General features: G+C 40.0%; 1 protein-coding gene across 1 annotated transcript in view; it reads left to right on the top strand.

Annotated features, from left to right (window-relative positions):
• DENND3 (DENN domain containing 3) overlaps window positions 1-16981 on the top strand; it is a 44735-nt gene extending 27754 nt beyond the window's left edge. The window contains exons 11-23 of the mRNA XM_037380545.1: window positions 1707-1810; window positions 2115-2296; window positions 2902-3423; window positions 4272-4534; window positions 5086-5256; window positions 6106-6235; window positions 6703-6810; window positions 8038-8177; window positions 9410-9570; window positions 11146-11279; window positions 12290-12405; window positions 12535-12672; window positions 15443-16981. Of these exons, the coding sequence (XP_037236442.1) occupies window positions 1707-1810; window positions 2115-2296; window positions 2902-3423; window positions 4272-4534; window positions 5086-5256; window positions 6106-6235; window positions 6703-6810; window positions 8038-8177; window positions 9410-9570; window positions 11146-11279; window positions 12290-12405; window positions 12535-12672; window positions 15443-15643 (2370 nt within the window). The 3' untranslated portion in view covers window positions 15644-16981. The remainder of the gene's footprint in view (window positions 1-1706; window positions 1811-2114; window positions 2297-2901; window positions 3424-4271; window positions 4535-5085; window positions 5257-6105; window positions 6236-6702; window positions 6811-8037; window positions 8178-9409; window positions 9571-11145; window positions 11280-12289; window positions 12406-12534; window positions 12673-15442) is intronic.
• The last annotated feature ends 1701 nt before the right edge of the window (window positions 16982-18682 follow it).

The raw sequence follows: 18682 nt of genomic DNA, 5'->3' as shown, positions 1-18682 counted from the left end.
GCCAACTGTATCCTGGGCCAAATCAAAAGAAGTGTGGCCAGCAGGTTGAAGGAGGTGATTCTCCCCCTCTGCTGTGGTGAGACCCCACCTGGAGTACTGCCTGAAGGATACAGCTCTGGGGCCCTCGACACAAGAAGGACATGGACCTGTTGGAGCAAGTCCAGATGAGAGCCACAAGGATGATCAGAGGGCTGGAGCACCTCTCCTATCAAGACAGGCTGAGAGAGTTGTGGTGGTTCAGCCTGGAGAAGAGAAGGTTCTGGGGAGAGCAGCCTTCCGGTACCTAAAGGGCCTACAAAAAGCTGCAGAGGGACTTCTTACAAGGATCTGTAGTGGCAGGACAAGGAGGAGCAGCTTTAAAGTGAAATAGAGTGGATTTAGGTTAGGTATTAGGAAGAAATTCTTTACTGTGAGGTTGGTGAGACACTGGCACAGGTTGCCCAGAGAAGCTGTGGATGCGCCATCCTTGGGAGTGTTCAAGGCCAGGGTGCATGTGACTTTTAGCAATGTAGTCTAGCGGAAGGTGTCCTTGCCTGTGACAGGGGATTGGAACTAGATGATCTTTAAGGTCGCTTCCAACCCAAACCATTCTATGAAATCTTAATGTCTTTGTAGATGTCATTTTACAGGATACGTTTCAAATGGATTGATAAGCGGCATCTTGAATAAGAATAGCTTATTTGTTGGTGAAATATTTCTATTAGTTTCAGAGTATCTAGGTTACTTATGAATCTTTCTCATTTGCTTTTTAAAAACATCATAGAAATACACTGATCAGTGTTTTTTGGGGGTTGGTTTGGTGGTTTTTTTGATCTTGTGATAAACTCCAAGACTAACTAGGGTACTTTAGGCAAGCCTCTGGGATGTATCGTTAATCATAGTAGTTTTTCATAGTTACATTCAAAGATACAGCTGTCTGTCAGTAAGTTTCTAAAGCCTAGAGGTTGTATAAACATAAAGACAGGATTCCTGGTTATGACAGTATTGTCTCCTGATGAAATTTGCTTTTGATTTGCTAAACAGATTAGTTTTCAGAGTTATTTATGTCAAACAATGCTAAAAGCCCAGTGCTAGAACTAACAGTCATATAGTACACATGTTGTATTGCCTCAAATTCTAGCTTTCATCTTGTTTTAATTTGCAGTGGTGAGAGGTGATAGCTCTCCACTCTCTTTAATTCACACTTGTTATTTTTTACGGCGTCGTCTATCCTAACAATAGCAATTTGACCTTTTAGGAATTATTTCTGGATAAAACTATGATAATTACCTGGACAGGGAAAAATTTTGGTGGTTAGCAGGAGTAAAGATGCCTCTCTTGTCATTTTACTTTGATTGTGACACTATAAATTAACATTATGCAGACTTCTTAATCCAAATCATAGACAATATTATCAGCACTTAGGCAGAAAAGATTCTGTTAAACTTGTAGCTAAAACTCTGTTTTGCTTAATATTTCTTCGGGGTTTTTTTGTTTCATCTTTTTGAGGGCAGTCTGAGATTACTGTTTGCCCCTAAGCAAGTATCGTGGTACGGAAGGTGAATGGAAATTGAGTTAGTGTTCCATTGTTGAAGCTTTCAAATATTTTTGGTTTTGTGATTGCTATTCTCAGCTTTGCATATGTAAAGGTAATAAAAATGAGAAAAAAATGCTAAGAAAAATGTAATTTGTAAATGATCCATGGTTAACCAGTTTGTGTCTCACAGGTTTTAGAGACCTACATGTTTCACTCTTTTCTTAAAGCTCGTCTGAACAGAAAGATGGATGCTTTTGCTCGACTTGAGTTGAGTACCCAGTCTGAAGAGGAGAGGTAAAGTTTTCTTATTCCTTATTCTGATTTTGACTCTTTTGTTCGTATCAGTGATATAAGTCCTTTTGACTCTATTGGTATGAGATTAGGTCATCTTTGAATAAGATGATGGCTAATTGATAGGCCATTTTATTAAGATTACAAGGGTGATATGAACCTGTCCAGCAATGGCTGTTGAAATTGTAAATTGGTACTATAATTGTAATTTAATACTATTATAAAAAAAATAATAATTTAGTAATTTAGTGTGTATGTATACTGAATTTTGATTATATAGTTTATATATAATCTTTGTTTTTCTCAGATTAAACTCGATGTTTCATAGCCCGAGAAGACTGACTATTGAGAAAATGGCTTCTAAACAATTTAATCCACAGCGCATAATTAATAGGCGTATGGTAATCAGTATGCCTAATCTCCAAGATATCAAGCTGCCAGAGGGCCCTACGAGAAATTCCTCACTTCAAAGAATAGAAACAGGCGCTGGTAAGAGAAGGATGTGTTGAACAAATACGGTGTTTTTTCTGTTGTCTTTATGGGTGACATCACTGAGTGATTTTCACAGAAACAGGGTCAGATGCTGTAAAGAACTGGTGAGCTGAGTCATTTTGCATCTGTGCTTCTTGCATGTTAAATCAGTCTGCAGCCTGCTGTAACTTTTGCTGTGCCTGATTGACAAAAGACTGATTGGTCACAATAGGACTGACGGAGAATCGCTTCCTGGGGCAGTGACCATGTTCAGTCCTCGCCCACCTTATGTCTAGTTCTCCACTACCTTTAAACATAGGCTTAGGCTTATCACTGTTTAACAAGGTGAGTCTTAATAAAACTGCATGTTGGGGTTTTTTTGTTTTTTCTTTCCCAGAATTGGCACTATCAGATGTGGGAATATTCTGATGGTAAGAACAGCGGACAGAGAAATATATTTGTGTCCTTAGCACAACTGTAATCTTACTTGAATTTCACGTGATGTAATTGCTTGTTGCTGTGATGGGGATTCTTTTTATTGTTTATAGTATTGCTGGTTGTGAAGATACTTGCGCTTTTACTCACTGCTTCTTCTAACTAATGTACTTTTTGTTTGTTTTTAGCTGTGAGAATGCCCTCCAAATCAGTCAGTATGTTCAAAATCCCAGAAATTCACTTTCCTCTGATGTTCCAGTGTGTTCACTCCTACTATACAGACTTCTTCAATCATCTCAGCAAAGCTATAAATACCTTACCACCTGATAACTCAGCATTGCTGGCAAGGTACTTCTACCTCCGGGGACTTATAAGCTTGATGCAAGGCAAACTACTAAATGCGCTTTCTGACTTTCAGAACCTAGATAAAACAGACTTAAGAATTTTCCCTACTGATCTTGTAAGAAAAATAGTGGAAACCATGCCTCCTTCTGAGCGTTTGCAAGCAGACCGCAAACCTGAGCTGAAGAAGCTGATAAGTCGAGTGATGGAAAAACAAAGAGAAGTTGTGAAAATAGATGATCATGTAAAAAACTTTGAATTACCAAAAACGCACATGCAACTTGATGATTTTGTGAAGCGAATCCAGGAATCTGGGATTGTCAAAGATATAGACACTATACATCGGTTATTTGATGCCCTAACAGTAGGTGAGTATAAGATACATTTTTAGTGACCGTCTACATAGGTTCATAAAAAAAAAAAGTTCAAAATTATTATTGCACCAAAGTAAAATTTGTCTCCAGTTGACTTTAATTATTATTCAACATTTTCTGGGCCTCTGAAAACTCACAATATGTGATCTTTATGGACAACTTTATTTAATTAGGATAATTACAGAGAATAGCTTTAATGTATTCAAGAATGCCTATACTTGCATCCACAATGAAGACGACAAGTCTACTTATATTTGGGCACACAATTTTCAATTTTTCATGTTGTGTAGGTGAGGTAGTTTTATGATCTGATGGTGTGCAGTTCTGCTTTGGCGTATATTATGAGTGAAGTGAATACAAACTCTCCTAATGGAAAATAGCTCTGTGTTATAAAACCACTAAGTAACATGACAAGGTGGTGGTCTGTTAAAAATAAACTAACAAAATCCAGAATTCAAGTAGCTACAATTAAATTCCTCATGGATGGTCATCATAGCAAAAGGAGAGGTTTTGTATAAACTTGAGAGAATTTTCTTTTCTCCTGAATGAGATCTGAATCTTGTGATTGATTTCTAAAAAAAATTGTTTGAGGGTGCTTTTATAAAATACTACTCAATTATCTTCTGTGCCTCATTATCCTGGTAACTGTTGTATTTTGTGGCCGCAAAGGATTAAACACTGGTCAAAATAGCAAGACTTTCTGAAGCCAGAGGTAGCATCTCACAAGAATTTGTGTTTGCTTGAGATTCTGCTGTCCAAACACTTGAACTTTTAGAATAATTAATTACTTGGAGTAACTATTGCTGAAGTCTTCAACTGTTGCAATTTAAAAAAAATTTTAGGACGTCAGAAACAAATTGATCCTGAAACATTCAGAGATTTCTACAACTACTGGAAAGAAACTGAAGCAGAAGCTCAAGAGGTGAATCTACCACCAACAGTAATAGAACATCTAGATAAAAATGAATGTGTCTACAAGTTATCGTGCTCAGTTAAAACTAACTATGGTGTAGGAAAAATAGCTCTGACCCAAAAGCGCTTGTTCCTTTTGACTGAAGGAGGACATCCTGGCTATGTCCAGATTGCTGCTTTCAGGGATATAGAGGTGAGCATCACGTAACTTCTTGTTCTCTTGCATGCCTATGGATATAAGCCATGTTCCATTCTGCAAAATGATCTGTCTCTCAACTTAGTTTCAGTAAGGAGTGTAGGAAACCTCTGAAGTCCGTAACCTACGAGTGATTAGATAAAATTCTGAGTCTTTGGACCAAAAACATCAGAGGTGATGTAGTGTGGTTTGCTAGGTGCTAGGATGAAATAGAATAAAAATCTAGAGGTTGTAGCCTCTAAATGTACAGAAATGTGCACAGTGCAGCACATGGGATATAGAGCTAGAGAAGTTTAACACGAGCTGTAAGTGTGCTTATTTGAATTTATTTTGTTGGTGTCAGTGAAACTTGTATCCACTGTAGAGTGAAGTCTGTATGATGCTGTCTGGAACTTCCATTTTCATAAAACCATCTCAGCTTAACGGTGTGTATGGACAATTGAAATTATTAGCTATAGTTAGGAATAGAGAGTTGCCCTGTAGGGGTAGGTGCTGCACCTTATCTGTGATACATCCTCCTTGTTTTCTTTTTTCTCATACCTTTCTAGGATGTTAAGAGCACAACTATAGCTTTCCTTCTTTTGAGAATACCTACTCTGAGGATTAAAACATTCTATAAAAAAGAAGTCTTTGAAGCTAACCTTAAAACTGAGTGTGATCTCTGGTACCTGATAGTGAAAGAAATGTGGGCTGGAAAAAAAATGGCAGATGATCACAAGGTATAAATATGGGAATTTCTAAACAGATAAGTATGAATTATGTGCTTTCTGTTCTAAATAATTCATGTATCAATCTTAGAATGTCTAAGTTCCAGCAAAAAATAGCTAAAAAACTTTAAATTTTGCTTCTAAATAGAATACTTCTGGAATAATAAAAAAAGGAAAGAAATAAAGTTATAGATTGTTTTTTCTTACTCGTTGGCACAGAACTTTTGATTTACTCACCAATTCTGTGAAGCAGTTTCTGAAGCTAACAACATATGAGAGTAATGATCCTAACAGAAAATTTTCTTCACCTTGCTTCAAAATATAATGTGTAGAAAGAATTTGGCCATGCTGGGACCCTGGTGACTGTAGAATCTTTCAATGAATGGAGCAAAATGTGTTCTGCCACAGAAGCAGGGTTTTCATTTAAACTACATGATTCTTCGTGACTGCTGAATATAATAGTGAAAATATAGCTTGGTGGTTTTTCGGGAAGGAAGCACAATGTGTAATTCCCTCCTGTGAAGAAAGATCTAGCCTGAAAATGGGTACCCATCCTATGTCTGCTGTATGTTTTCCATCAGTGCCATTCATATGGTTTCATTGGCACATCTGTATCAAGATTACATCAGATCTGAAGTATTCATCCAGTCTAATGAATTTACACTGGCTCTTGACTCCCTGCTCCATGCCCTTTCTTGGGAGTGGAACACGTAATGTGGAAGTGCGGTTTCACTGTAAGTTGCATGAATTATGCTGCAGGGCAGCAACTGGTCAGTGCTTGTGTTAAGAAAGACGTGTTGTTGAATGTGGAGATTGTAATAATGAGCAATAGATAAACTACAGTAAGATTTTTGGTTTTAGGATCCTCAGTATATTCAGCAAGCATTGACAAATGTTCTTCTGATGGATGCTGTGGTTGGTGCCCTGCAGTCCTCCAAAACCATATATGCAGCCTCTAAACTGTCTTATTTTGACAGGATGAAAAATGAAGGTCAGTCACATAGCAATGATATAAAGCCTGCTGCTGTTGTATCATGTGTCTCAGCTCTTTCTGTTTATCTTCTGTTTTTCAAACTGATTTTCTGTAGAAATATAAAAAGATGTTAGTCTTGATTGCACTTTCACAGATATAGCTTATTAAATAGTATTACTAGAAAGCTTAGGGTTGAGGGTTTTGTTTGTTGTTTTCTTTTTCTTCTGTGCATCAGAACCTTAGTTGGTATGTGTGTCTCCATATTGGATGCAGTGTTTTTGTTTTGGTTGTTTAGACTGCTTGGGTGTTGTGTGCATGCTTCTGCTACCAGAATTCATACAAATGGTGTTTGGACTCTCCCAGTCAGCTAAGGCTAGAGGGAAAGAAAAGTGAGAAATGTGAATAAATGGTGCAGAATTCTTATTTCATGAGAATCTATTTCAGGCTTAAATGTGTGCTTCATGACCTTTTAAAAATTGTTTTAGTGCCTATGATGGTCCCCAAAACAACTTCAGAGACATTAAAGCACAAGATCAACCCCTCAGCTGGTGAGACATTTCCACAGGCAATAGATGTCTTGCTTTATACACCAGGTAATGTGATGTATTGCTTGCTTTATGTTAGCCCAGCTTTAATTAGTCTATAAAGCATGTTATCTCATAACGCTTGGTATTATAACTGCCTGATTTTGTTCACATTCTGACATGCTTTGGTTGTGTGTTGAATACTAAAGCAGAAAATCATTAAAAAAAAAACGGTAATAATTGGAGTAAGATACTCCAAGGCATAGCTTTCACAGTCTTAATGTGTCTTCCTGTGTTTATATGCCTTATAGTAGACCTCAATTATGTGTTAATGTGCTGATTTCCCATTAAGACTTCTGCCTTATTTATTGAGCGGGGGGTGGTGGTGAATGATGCTCCACTATTGATCAATATTCATTTTAATTTTTTTTATTTTTCAGTAGAGTCATATGGGGATGTTTGAAACAGTGCAGGGAATAGCGTACCACCTCTTGAAATCTCAGGCAGACCTATATGCCCATGACTCTCATTGTATATTATGTGATTTAACGTACTGTTCATCACATGTAACTTAAATCCATCCCTGCAGAAAGCACTATCAATTTCCTTGTGAGCTTTTTGGTGATACTTGGCACATTTATATCTGGCTAACTCAAAAAGCATTAGAGGAAAAAAAAAACCCAAACCCAACCCCAAAGCTAAGGACTGCGTGCAGTGGGCATGAATTTAGATAGCAGATTAGTTCTGGAAGTTCCTAACTCTTAGCTTCATAACCTTGCTAGTCTTCTGATGTAAGTTCGTATGAGATTCCTGATATTTGGGCAATTTTAGACAAAAGGGGAAAGTTAGTGGAATTCCAGCGTTAAGAAAGTGGGAAGGAGCAACTTTGGGTGGGTGGGTGGTGGTTGGTTCAGTGGTGCTTTTCTTTCTTAGAAGCCTCATACTACAAAGTGGAGCTCTAATGGAGCAGGCAGAATGAGTAGATTTATTAGTTGTATTTCATAGAGCTTAAAAGCCTTCCGGCAATCCCAGTTAGCTAAGTACATTATCAACGAAAAACATTGCCTCTGCTCTGAATAACTTTGAAGTGTAAGATTGAATCATCAGGTGAGCTCAACAAATGGATGAGAACAAGCACAAATGCGTTGAGAACTGTGTTGTATGCTGATGATGTAAGTTCCAGAATACAGATGTATTTTGTTAGAAAGCTGCTCTGCCTAATAATGGTTTTCCCACACATCTCCAAAAGTGGTTTATTTTCTTGTATCTCTCTCATCTTCTCTGCTTTATTTCTAGGACATCTTGACCCTTCAGAAAGACCTGGCAATGCTCATCCCAAACTGTGGTGTGCTTTAAATGAGGGGAAGGTGGTGGTCTTCGATGCATCTACCTGGTCTATTCAACAGCACTGTTTCAAAATGGGCCGCTCTAAACTGGTAAGATTGACACACATTGCGATTGCTGCTTTAGTTTGGTGCTTTTGTTGCTATAGCCTGTACGACCCTGAATCGCTGTCATTCTTTTAAAAGTTGTAGAAAAACAGTTGAGATTTTTGGGCCTCAGTTAACCTGGAGAAATGGAGATTTTTGAGAAGAAAGGAAAGGAGGGAAGGTGGGTCCATAATGAAACGAGTCAACTGGTGGAAGTGATGAATTGGATATTGGGAAAGCCTGCTGGCCTAATGGCCTGCGTTCATGGGGCAGGAAGGCAGGTTTGAAACAGCTGAGGAGAAGGAGTAAGAAAATCAATATAAAGAGAAGATGAGAAGGGGAGCCCTAAGAACAGATGAAGTGTCACCTGTGCTGAAGAACTGGAAACTGGGGAAAGGTATAAGGAAGACAGGTGGATGATATTGAAAGAGAGACAGTGCTCAAAAAGAAGATGACACAACCTGCAGGTTAAAGATTGTTGCTTGTGAAAGGCCACCTGAAAAGAATAACTCTCTTGATGAAAGGGGAAGCTGACCAGAGCTGTGGACTGAGTGAAAAACATGCAGTAGAGAGAACATGCCGGAGAAAGGGATTGGATAGGGTACTTATGTGAAACATCTCTGTGGGTGAGTGTGGGAAAGAGTCAGAAAGGGAGAGGAAAGGCTGATGGTGAAGAGCTGGGCGGAGGGAAGATAGAAATCCAGGAGAAGAGTCAGATACCAACCTCTTATAAAGAAGAGAAAGAAACGAGGACGGAAGTTTGGAACTGGTGGGACTCAGGAGGGAGAGAAATGAAGAGCAGCTGAATGAGGGAAGTATGTCCTGGAGTCAATAGAGGAGAAGACAGTGTTTTCTTAGACACTACTTCAAACTGAAGTAGGAAGTATGTTTATATCGGACAGGATGGCTTCCAGTACAGAACAGAGAAGTACGCTAACTTCTGTGGTTTCCCCTGATGCACTTTGTAGCATTTACTTTGTTTGGGTCAGAAAAAACAGCTTTGAATCATTTACCAAGATACATTATTAATTGTATTTACGGAAGAATAAACTCAGCAGAGATCTGTGCTCTCTTATTTTTAATAGAGCAGAGAAAAGGATATAATACTGGAGCACCAAGTCGTGATCTTATATGGTAATCACCAGAAAACTTTAGCATCTTAATACAATTTTTTTCCATGTTATGTTAAAGAGTGTTTTTTCTTCTAGATCTTACTTAATCTTACTTTTTCTCTCTAGACTTGTATGGTCATGGTAGAACAGAGTCAAGTGTGGATTGGTTCTCAAGACTCCATTATTTATATTATCAACACCCACAGTATGTCTTGTAATAAGCAACTAAATGATCATCGTTCTGATGTTACAGACATCATTGTGGAGAAAAAGAATGGAATACCCAGGTATATTTAATTACTGTGTTTTCTTCTTAAAAATACATATACGAGCAAATGTGAAGGATGTCTGTACCCGCCAGAAGAGACACAGACATGTGGAAAATCTTCCCGTGGTTGAGTAGAAAGCCATTTATGTAGCTAGAATAGTATTCACCAGCCTAGAGAATTTGGCCTGCAGTCAGCAGAGGACTAGTTAAAGATCCAAATGATATATGTTGTGCTTTAATTATTTGACTGAAACAAGGGCAAAAAGTTAACTTGTGGCAAAGAAAAAGGAGCCCACACAGGAAACCAGTGACTGATCTTCCTAGATGTTGGAAAGAATTTATTGTTTTAAATGGGGGAGCTTATTCTGCTAACATAAGCCTTCATTTAGCCTGTTTTTGTAGCTCCCATATTGTATATGGTAAAGTAAGAATTTCCTTTTTAAAGAAAGGCCATTATGTACTTTGGAACAAAGAGGACAAAGGAATGCTTTTTTGGATGAGGATGAGAGCAGCCAGGAATTGGCAGCATCCAATGATGAATCAGTACAGATGCAGTTTAAAGACCACTTCACTTGTGCTTTGAACACATCATCAACTAGGTGTTTACAGCATGCTTCTAGATTTTCCTGCCTGTTTGTAAAAGAAGAAAATACATTTATTGTTTTGTTAAGACAAAATGCTTTTGATCTTTTGGTAGCACCGGGAAGAGATTGGCTGGAGGCCTTAACCTGCTGTCTTCCCATGGGAGCAGCAACTCCCAGGCCAGACCAGACATCAGCCGTAGCTCTGCCATTGGTGCAGCAGGCGTAATGGGTTTCAGGCAGAATTTGCTTAGGTGTTGTTGGAACCTTCCGAAAAAGGTTTTCTCATCTGAAGACAACAGATGTTAAGGGTAGAAAAAAAATACTGTAGTTTGTTTTCTCAGGTGCAGTAACAAACAGTTCTGAGATGTTTTTGTCCTAACTTGAGAGAAAAAGAGAAAATCCTATAGGCAACAATATTCGGGATAATTATAGGGAAAGTTTTTGTTGTACTTAACTCCTCATGCATGATGTAACATGTACTCTAGTTCACTTGGAGCTCTGAATTAGCCTGCAGTGTTTCCAGTGATACAGAGTACACTCCTAAGAAGAGAAAGGTACCTCTACTGGAATACTAGGAGACATAAGCAGCTTGAAAGTTGGATGCCTGGTTGTGACCCAGAGCTGTTCATTGCTTAAATGCACTTTCAGCTGTCTAGAGCCAGCTACCTAGAATACAGTGAGGGAAGAAAAGAAGTTTAGATCCTTCCCTAGGCATGTGGGCACAGGATGGACATGCTTCCGTGCACTCAAGACTCTGGTTACCTTGTTTTAAAGAACTGAACCAGTCTAATTGTTTGCTAGTAAAAGAACTACAGTATCTGGCCTTGAAGACTCTTGGACTTCAGTCTGTTTGAAATCATTACAGTGCTTTACTATTCCAGTCTCTGAAATGAGGAACATTAATTTGGCTCACTGAAAATTGGTTATTTTGCAAGTGAGTCTCTTGTGTGTTTGTGCTCTGTTTGGAACATGAATGTATATTATACTCTTCTTTTAATCTGTACAAACAGTGAAGCATACTCGAGCAGCTTAGATGGAACAGTTATTGCTTGGAACATCAGCACTCTGAAAGTTAATCACATCTTTCAGCTGCCCTGCCAAAATCTCACTTCTATCAAGCTTCATAATGACCAACTGTGGTGCTGTAAGTTCACTTCTCAAATAATTAAAAAAACCCCTACATCTTCACATAACGCGCTGTTTTATTAGAACAATACATGAATCTCAAACTCAGACTTATATGTACATGGTATTCTTCCCCCATTCTCTATTTAAGCACCCTTGTGTAGGTAAGGCCTCCAAAACACTTGCATAGATGGCTAGCTTGGATCGCTCCTCAAGGTATTGCCCCTACTTCAGGGTGTGACTTCTGGCTACACTGTATTTTTCTCACCTCCCCTAGCGATGCCTGTAAACTGGAATGGAAAAGTCCTTTTGAAGTCGAGAGGGCCATAGCAGTTGCAAATTTTGTTTGATATTTCAGCTAGATTTTATGGTATTGGTCTGGCTTGGTAATCCTCAGACCTGCATTTTGGCTACTTGTAGAAATTTCTCATTCCCTCTGTAGGAATTTAGATGAACAAAGGCAAGATTTTTGCTAGGGTAAAAGGTCACCTTGAAGTCGTTTCATAAATGGTGACCGGATCAAGAATTTTGCACTGATTCTCAGTACTGCCATAGCAAGAGCCTGGATCCAAACGTATCTTAACAAAACAGCAGCTAAAGAATTGGGAGATCCTGGTCCTGCTATGGGCAGTAGTGATGCTGCTGGTGCTGTAGTAGAGTAAGGATTCAACTCTGTTAACCTTTTAGCACAGACACTTGGTCTCAGTTCTGTAGATGAAAATAATTATTCTCCTTAAGTTCTTAAGTATGAGATGTCCTAATTTTAAGGAGTTTTTTTCTCAATCGTTTTTGGATTCTAAACTAATAAGCGTAAGTGCTGCAGAATAGAAGTCAGTGTTTAGAGAAAGAACGATCTGGAAAACGGATACTGTGAAAACCAGGAAGAAGTACCTCAAAAATTTCACTGTTGACTGAGAAACAAGACAGTTGTTAGATGCATCCATTTTATTTAGCCTTTTTTCTCCATGATATATAGAGATGGAGGAAGTTGGCACTTCTGTTACTAACTCTTTATTTTTAACATTGAAGGTACTCGGAGTTGCATACTTGTAGTGTCAATTCATGAATATCAGCTGCAGATGAAAATTGAGCATCACCTGAAGGATGTGTGTTCCTACTTTCTGTGCTTCCAGCTCTTTCCTGAGGTATTATATCTAAACTGATAATAGAGTTTAAAGGAAGCATGACTATGTGGCATTACAAGCCATAGTTACTTATTGCAATATACCTCCTGTCAGCAGTACTCACGTTAAATGTATCTTTCTGTGCTTCAGAGAGATGAAGTGTGGGCATCTTACTCGCAAAGTAGTGACGTGTATATTTGGAACACCAAAGACTTTTCAAGTACACCTCAAAAGATTAATCTTCAGGATTGCTCTGAGATTACTTGTATGATAAGAGTTAAAAATCAGGTGAGAGACATTTGGACTGTGTTTACCTGTTGTGGAATTCTTTGCTGAAGTTTTGTTTGTTTGCAGCTCTGACGGGCTGTCATTGGTTAGTGTCCTTACTGGGTGTTTGCCATATGTACTGGTTTGAAACTTTGATTCCCCTTTGAAATTAGAAGTTAACGACTGCCCACCACAACTGGCTGTTACAGGTATAGCCTAAAATGCTTCTCAACCCAAAAGCCTCATCAATAATTAAATGTGTGGTGACTTTTATTAGCCATTAATGTTTTCGAGGAACTGTAGAAACTGAACATTTAGGTTTGTTGATATTTAATCTCAGGATTCCGAAGACTAAGCCTTGGAAAAGATTAATAGACAAACAGTAAATGGCAGCTAGCTAGCCTGTTTTTATATATAACCTTTTTCTTGTTTAGTTACCACATTTGTAACTCAACAGAGACAAAAGGAGCCAAGGGCTTCCTACCTTAGCATCTTGTGTTCCTGTCATACCTGTTGCGGTGCAAATGATTGTAGTTGTGATACCACATGGACAGGTTCTGGGTTAACTTACAAATAAATATCTAAGATGTATCTATTGGGAAAGCAACTATCTGAATCTTTGGTGTTTCCTCCTTCCTTCCTCAAAAATGATTTTTTTTCATGAAGTGCCTCATGAGATAAGGAAGCTCTCTGTGTATTCAGCCCTTGGTTAGATTTGTGAACTAAAATAGAAAAACCTTTTGATACATCCTTCCTCAAAGTAGAGATGAATATATTTAACCCAGGGGGTTAAGAGGATTGTTTGGAAACCCCAAGGCATTAAGCTCTCTTTTGTTCTACCTAAGAACTGTGTTCCTTTTCTCTTTCAATTACTCCTCACACAGCTCCACCTTAACTACCATTGTAATTCAGCTCATTGATACCAAAGGAACAACTGGAAGATATCCCTGTGTGAAATGTCTCCTGAACTTGAGTGTTCAGCACCTCATCTTTTAGCCTGCCAACAGCTCAGCAGCCTTGGTTGTCCAGGGACGAGTCTGGAGCCTGCTGTAGTAGCTGGAGCACACGTACTCCTCTTCTACACAGCGCTGCAGTTGCTAAGAATGAACTTGCAGCTTGTTAAAGGCTAGTGACAGCATTGGTAGGGTTGTCTGCCACAGGCTTGTGCTTCAATTAAAAACCAGCCGATTTTAGTCTTTTAAGAAACCTGAGACAAAACCATTTGTATAATGTGCCTGTCTGAAGTAAGATGCTTTCTGGCTGCCAAGCATTGCTAATACACAGCAGTGAGTACTTATCTTGTGCAAAGTTTTGTGCAGGGTGACCACAGCTTCTGTTTTTTTCTGCTGCGCCAGACCAGGTACATCTGACCCTGTATTCTGCTTCTTACTGCTGGCAATAGCAGTGTGAAGTAGGGAGCACACGTGAACCTGGCCTGTACCTGCAGTCCATTCCCCTTAAGCACCCTCACTATCCGTGGTCCTTGTTTATGGGTACTACAGTATGCACATCTGTCTCAGCCATTTATTAGCTATTTTTGAACCAGATCTCTGTGGATCTGATTGTATTTCGAACTTGCTGGTGCCACAGTTTCCCATAGCAGCTGTTTCTAGAAGTTCAGTGCCAGCCACGTACAGAGAAGTACTTTTGTCTAAGTGAAACTGAACTCTTACTTGCTTCCACATGTGACCCTTACTTCTCTTAACTGTGGGATGTGAAAAATGATTCTACATTCTGCTCATCTGCACTTTTGTGACTTTGTAAACCTTGATGTGATCCCTCCTCAGCTGTCTTCTCTCCAGCCTAGGGAGTCCTGCCTTTTTCCATCTTTGCTCGTACGACAGCTGGTTTTTTTCTCCTGATAGTTGCAGTTAATCTTCCCAGGATTTTCACTGCTCTTGCAGTGCAGAGAGCAGATATCCAGAGCACACAGCACTGGAGAAATGGGCATGCTGTGGTTTATGCAGTGGTAAAGTGACACCTTCTGTTTTATTCTCTGCACTGGGTCTGTGGAACCAAAGGCAAGTTGAGTTGCTGAGGTGAACAGCTCCAGTGCTGGCACGATCAGCAGCCGAGCGCTCTAGTGTGATGCACAGAGATGTTTCCTGAACTGGGGGAACTTCAGGGGAGCAGAGACACCTGCCAGGAGCCCACAGCTCACATGGCAGCGGCTGAGGAGACTGGAACAGGGCCAGAGGCAACAGTGGGCAAGCCACCCCACTTGTAAAGGAAACCCCTGGGGAATGCTAGAAACGGGGACAGGCAAATGGGCTACAATGTGGCAGTTTGTGCAGCAGTTGGCGCACAGGAAGGGTGTTATGACTCTGCTGGCTAGACCAGGGAGCAGTGGGGATCCACCCAACAGAAGGCCCTGTCCTCTGCACCCACGGTGACTGACGCAGCTGCCCAGACAGAGCTCGGGTGGGAACGGGCAGCCACCCCGGTGCCCCGCTGCAGGCCGTGCCCGGCTCTTACGGCAGTACCAGCCAGCAGCGGTGAGCGCTCCCGTGGGAGATGTGCCCGGCTGGAGGAACTCCTCCACTCAGTGGCAGAGCACCGGGAGGAGGGGAGTAGGCTGAGGAGGATCAGGGAGTCGGGGTGGGGAAGACAGAAAGACTTGAGGTGGGGTGGGGAGATACTTATATATGACATTTTTACTGTTTCTTTTTTTCCAGCCTAGCAAGAGAGAATCCTCATTGTATCAATGTGGCACATCAAACTCCTCAACTGTGTCCTAGCCTGAAATGTGAAGTAATGAAAATGATTGTGGTTTGGTCTTGTTTTATTCCAGATGTGGGTTGGCAGCAGTGGAAGTTTGCAAGGCAAAACCAAAGGGAAGATCTATGTGATCAGTGCTCAGAAGAAGACTGTGGAGAAAGAGTTGGTTGGTCACGCTGATACAGTAAAGGCGTTGTGCTCAGCAGAGGACAGATACGTCCTCAGCGGCTCTGGAAAGGAAGAAGGGAAGATTGCCATTTGGAAAGCTGAATAGTTAAGCTATTCAAAATATGTCTTACCTGTGCTGGAAAAAAGTGAAGACCTCAGGCTGTGTTTACTCCAGCGTTTTGCACATGTTTCAACCACCTGTCAGTGTTACTGTTTTCTATTTATTGAATTATTTTAATCCCTACATCGTTGTAGAAAATCGAAATGGAAGTGACTCTCTCCTTGCACCTTGTGCTGCTCCTGCAGGTTTGGTAAAGAAACAGAAATGTGAACAGAGGGGTCACTGGCATTCAGCTTGCCATGTGGTGATGTGAAGGATCAGGGTTATAGGCCAGGTGGCACTGAAAGCATCGAAGCCAGCTCAGTAATTCTACTGGAGCTCGTTCTGTGCAGTGCATGTGTTGCCTAAAAAATGGAATTAGATACTGTGTTTACAGCCTATAATAGCTGGAAACGATCACCAAAAAGAAAAAACAAAATGCATTTATTGGACTTGTGGAGTCACTATGAATGCTGAGTATCTTTCTGACCTAGCAGCTAGATTCAGCTGGGAAGACTGTCCATTACCCCTGTATGTATATTTATGGTGCTGTATTTCAAATGTAAACACAGACAGGTTCTTCCTGGTGGCACTGAAAGCTCACTGCTGCTCAGACAAGACACTTGCATATTTTTTAATGACCGTTGCACTTAAAAACTTTTCTTCTTTAAAAACGATGCACAGCGCTTGACATTTCTAACTGGTCTTTTTTTCTCTGAAAAAAAACCCCACTTTTTTTTTTTTCTTTCATCTGAAGCACTTAAATTAAGTGGTTTCTGTATATATTATACTTGCTTTTGGAAACAATCTTTCAGTTACTGTGCAAACAAACCTGGAGACTGTGACTGAAAGGAGGAGCAGTACAATCAGAGGAACTGCTGTTATTTTGTGTAGAAACTGCTTTAATTTTTAACTACTGCAGAGTCATCAAACTACTCCTTGATTACTGAAGTGAGCATCATCAAATTGCAGTCTGAGGATTCTCTTTAGCATTCCCTAACTGCTTCCTGATGTACGTCTTTTTTTCCATTTATGACAATTCTCTATAAGTAAAACAATAAATATATACAGAATAGTTTTATCTGTATCAGTGCTGAGGAAAGTGGAAGGCAATATTTTAAATATTGTAAATAGAAAGGAAAAAAAGGGCTGCTACTTTTGTTAATAAATATGAAACAGTGTAGACCTAATACAAGTGTAAAGTACTGGAGATATGCACCTTGTAATATTTCTAACTCTTTCAATGTACTGATGAAAGGTTTTATCATATGATGGTAACTGGAATTGTACCTTTTTAGTTTTGTTTTATTTTTCAATTTAAGAATATTAAACACCATATTGATACTCTGGTCTCTATACTTTCTTTGTTTTCCTGTGTAACTTGATACACGATAAAAGAATGATGATTTTTAGTGCTCACTTGCATCCTGTTTGTGTACTATGGGGAGTAATTGCCTGGCTTTTTCCCTCTACATATTCTCCTTTCTAAAATCAGCTTCTCATCTGTAACTTTCAGGCTTCTTATTTCCTGTCCTGGCAGCTGTCTGACTGGTGATGGTAAGTGAAATGAATTATTTACTGAATCAAAAGATTTCTCTGTACAGAGACACACAATGATGAAAATGTCAGCTCTGCTCCACATTTTAAAACTGCATTCTAAAGGGAATGTGAAATTTTAAATGTGAGCTGTTGCTACCAACAACTTTATTATTATTATTAGAAAGAACTTGTTAATAAAATTTCACTTGCTACAGAGGTGAACAACAACCTGCCACCTGGCTGTCATTGCCATCACTGATTTTTCATTCCTGCAAGACTTCTTAAACCTGGCTTTGCCTTCTCAAATGGTTTGTACCCAGCCTGTGAAAATGTCAGGTAACAAGAATAGCAAATATCCATTTTCATGCTTATAAGTTCTTTCACTGATGAAAGACTCCAAAGTAATTTATTGAATAGGAACATAATTTACTGAGTAGGTATGTCCTTTTTAAAAGCACTGCTTTCTTTAATACCAGCTGTTGAAGACCAGTGTGTAGAAGAGTTTAACCACCTCAGACAAAACCATGAGATACAAAGATCTGTCAAGAACACTGACCCGTCCCCAAGAGCAGGAGGAGGACCAGCAATACCAATTTAACTGACATGAGGAGCACAATATCATGTTGGTCAGTCTCTCCCAGTGCAACGAGGACACTCAGGTATGTGTTCACTTACCATTTCAGCTTTGCCACAATGTTGCAGTTGTGGAAATGAATCTGCAGGAAGGGTGAGGTAGGGTTTTGTTGAGTTTTTGATGGTTTTTCAGTCACTTTCCCTGGGCTCCTTGATGGTGGGAAGGCATAGGGGGAAGGGATCCTAAGATCTTGAGTGGTCCTCTGAGCTCTGTGTTGCGATGCTTACTAAGAGATTGCCAGGTCTAGTTGCCTGTGCGCAGTCCACACTGGCTTGTGACTTTGTGATCTCTGTCTGGCTGTTGTTTCACCCTGGAGTAAGCTGTTTGAGGCAGAGACTATTCTGGTTGTGCTCATGTAATGCTTAGCATGGTGCTGCCTTGGCATGTAACAAGGACTCCTGTGAGTAGTGACGCTGTAACTACTAGTGCTTGATGGCTTGAGTTTTATAAAGCTTTTGTTGAGCTTTTTCAATTAAAAAGCTGATTGTCGGGGCTTTAAAGAGGCTGACAAACACTGGAAGGTTTTATACTCTACCTGAAATTGTCTCACTCTCAAAACAGCGCTCGAGGTTGCTATGCGAATACAGAAGTTCTTCAGCTATTTATGAGTGGATTGACCAGACAGAGCCCCTGGATCCTGCCAGGCTGTTCAGGCTAATGTGTGTTCAGCTCCTTTTTGCTGCTGATTTTTCCCCGCTTTTCCCAACCGGGGAACTTCAGGGGAGTAGAGAGACCCGCCAGGAGCCTGCAGTCATGGCACAGCAGCTGAGACCAGAACAGGGCCAGAAGACACTGCAGGCAAGCCCTGACCCCCCACCCTCCCGAACCCCAAAGCAACCCCTGGGGAGCACTAGCAGCTGACATTTAGGGCG

This window comes from Falco rusticolus, chromosome 3 (genome assembly GCF_015220075.1).
Source record: "Falco rusticolus isolate bFalRus1 chromosome 3, bFalRus1.pri, whole genome shotgun sequence".
In the NCBI taxonomy this organism is placed as follows: Eukaryota; Metazoa; Chordata; class Aves; order Falconiformes; family Falconidae; genus Falco; species Falco rusticolus.
This window is presented reverse-complemented; position numbering and strand designations above follow the sequence as displayed.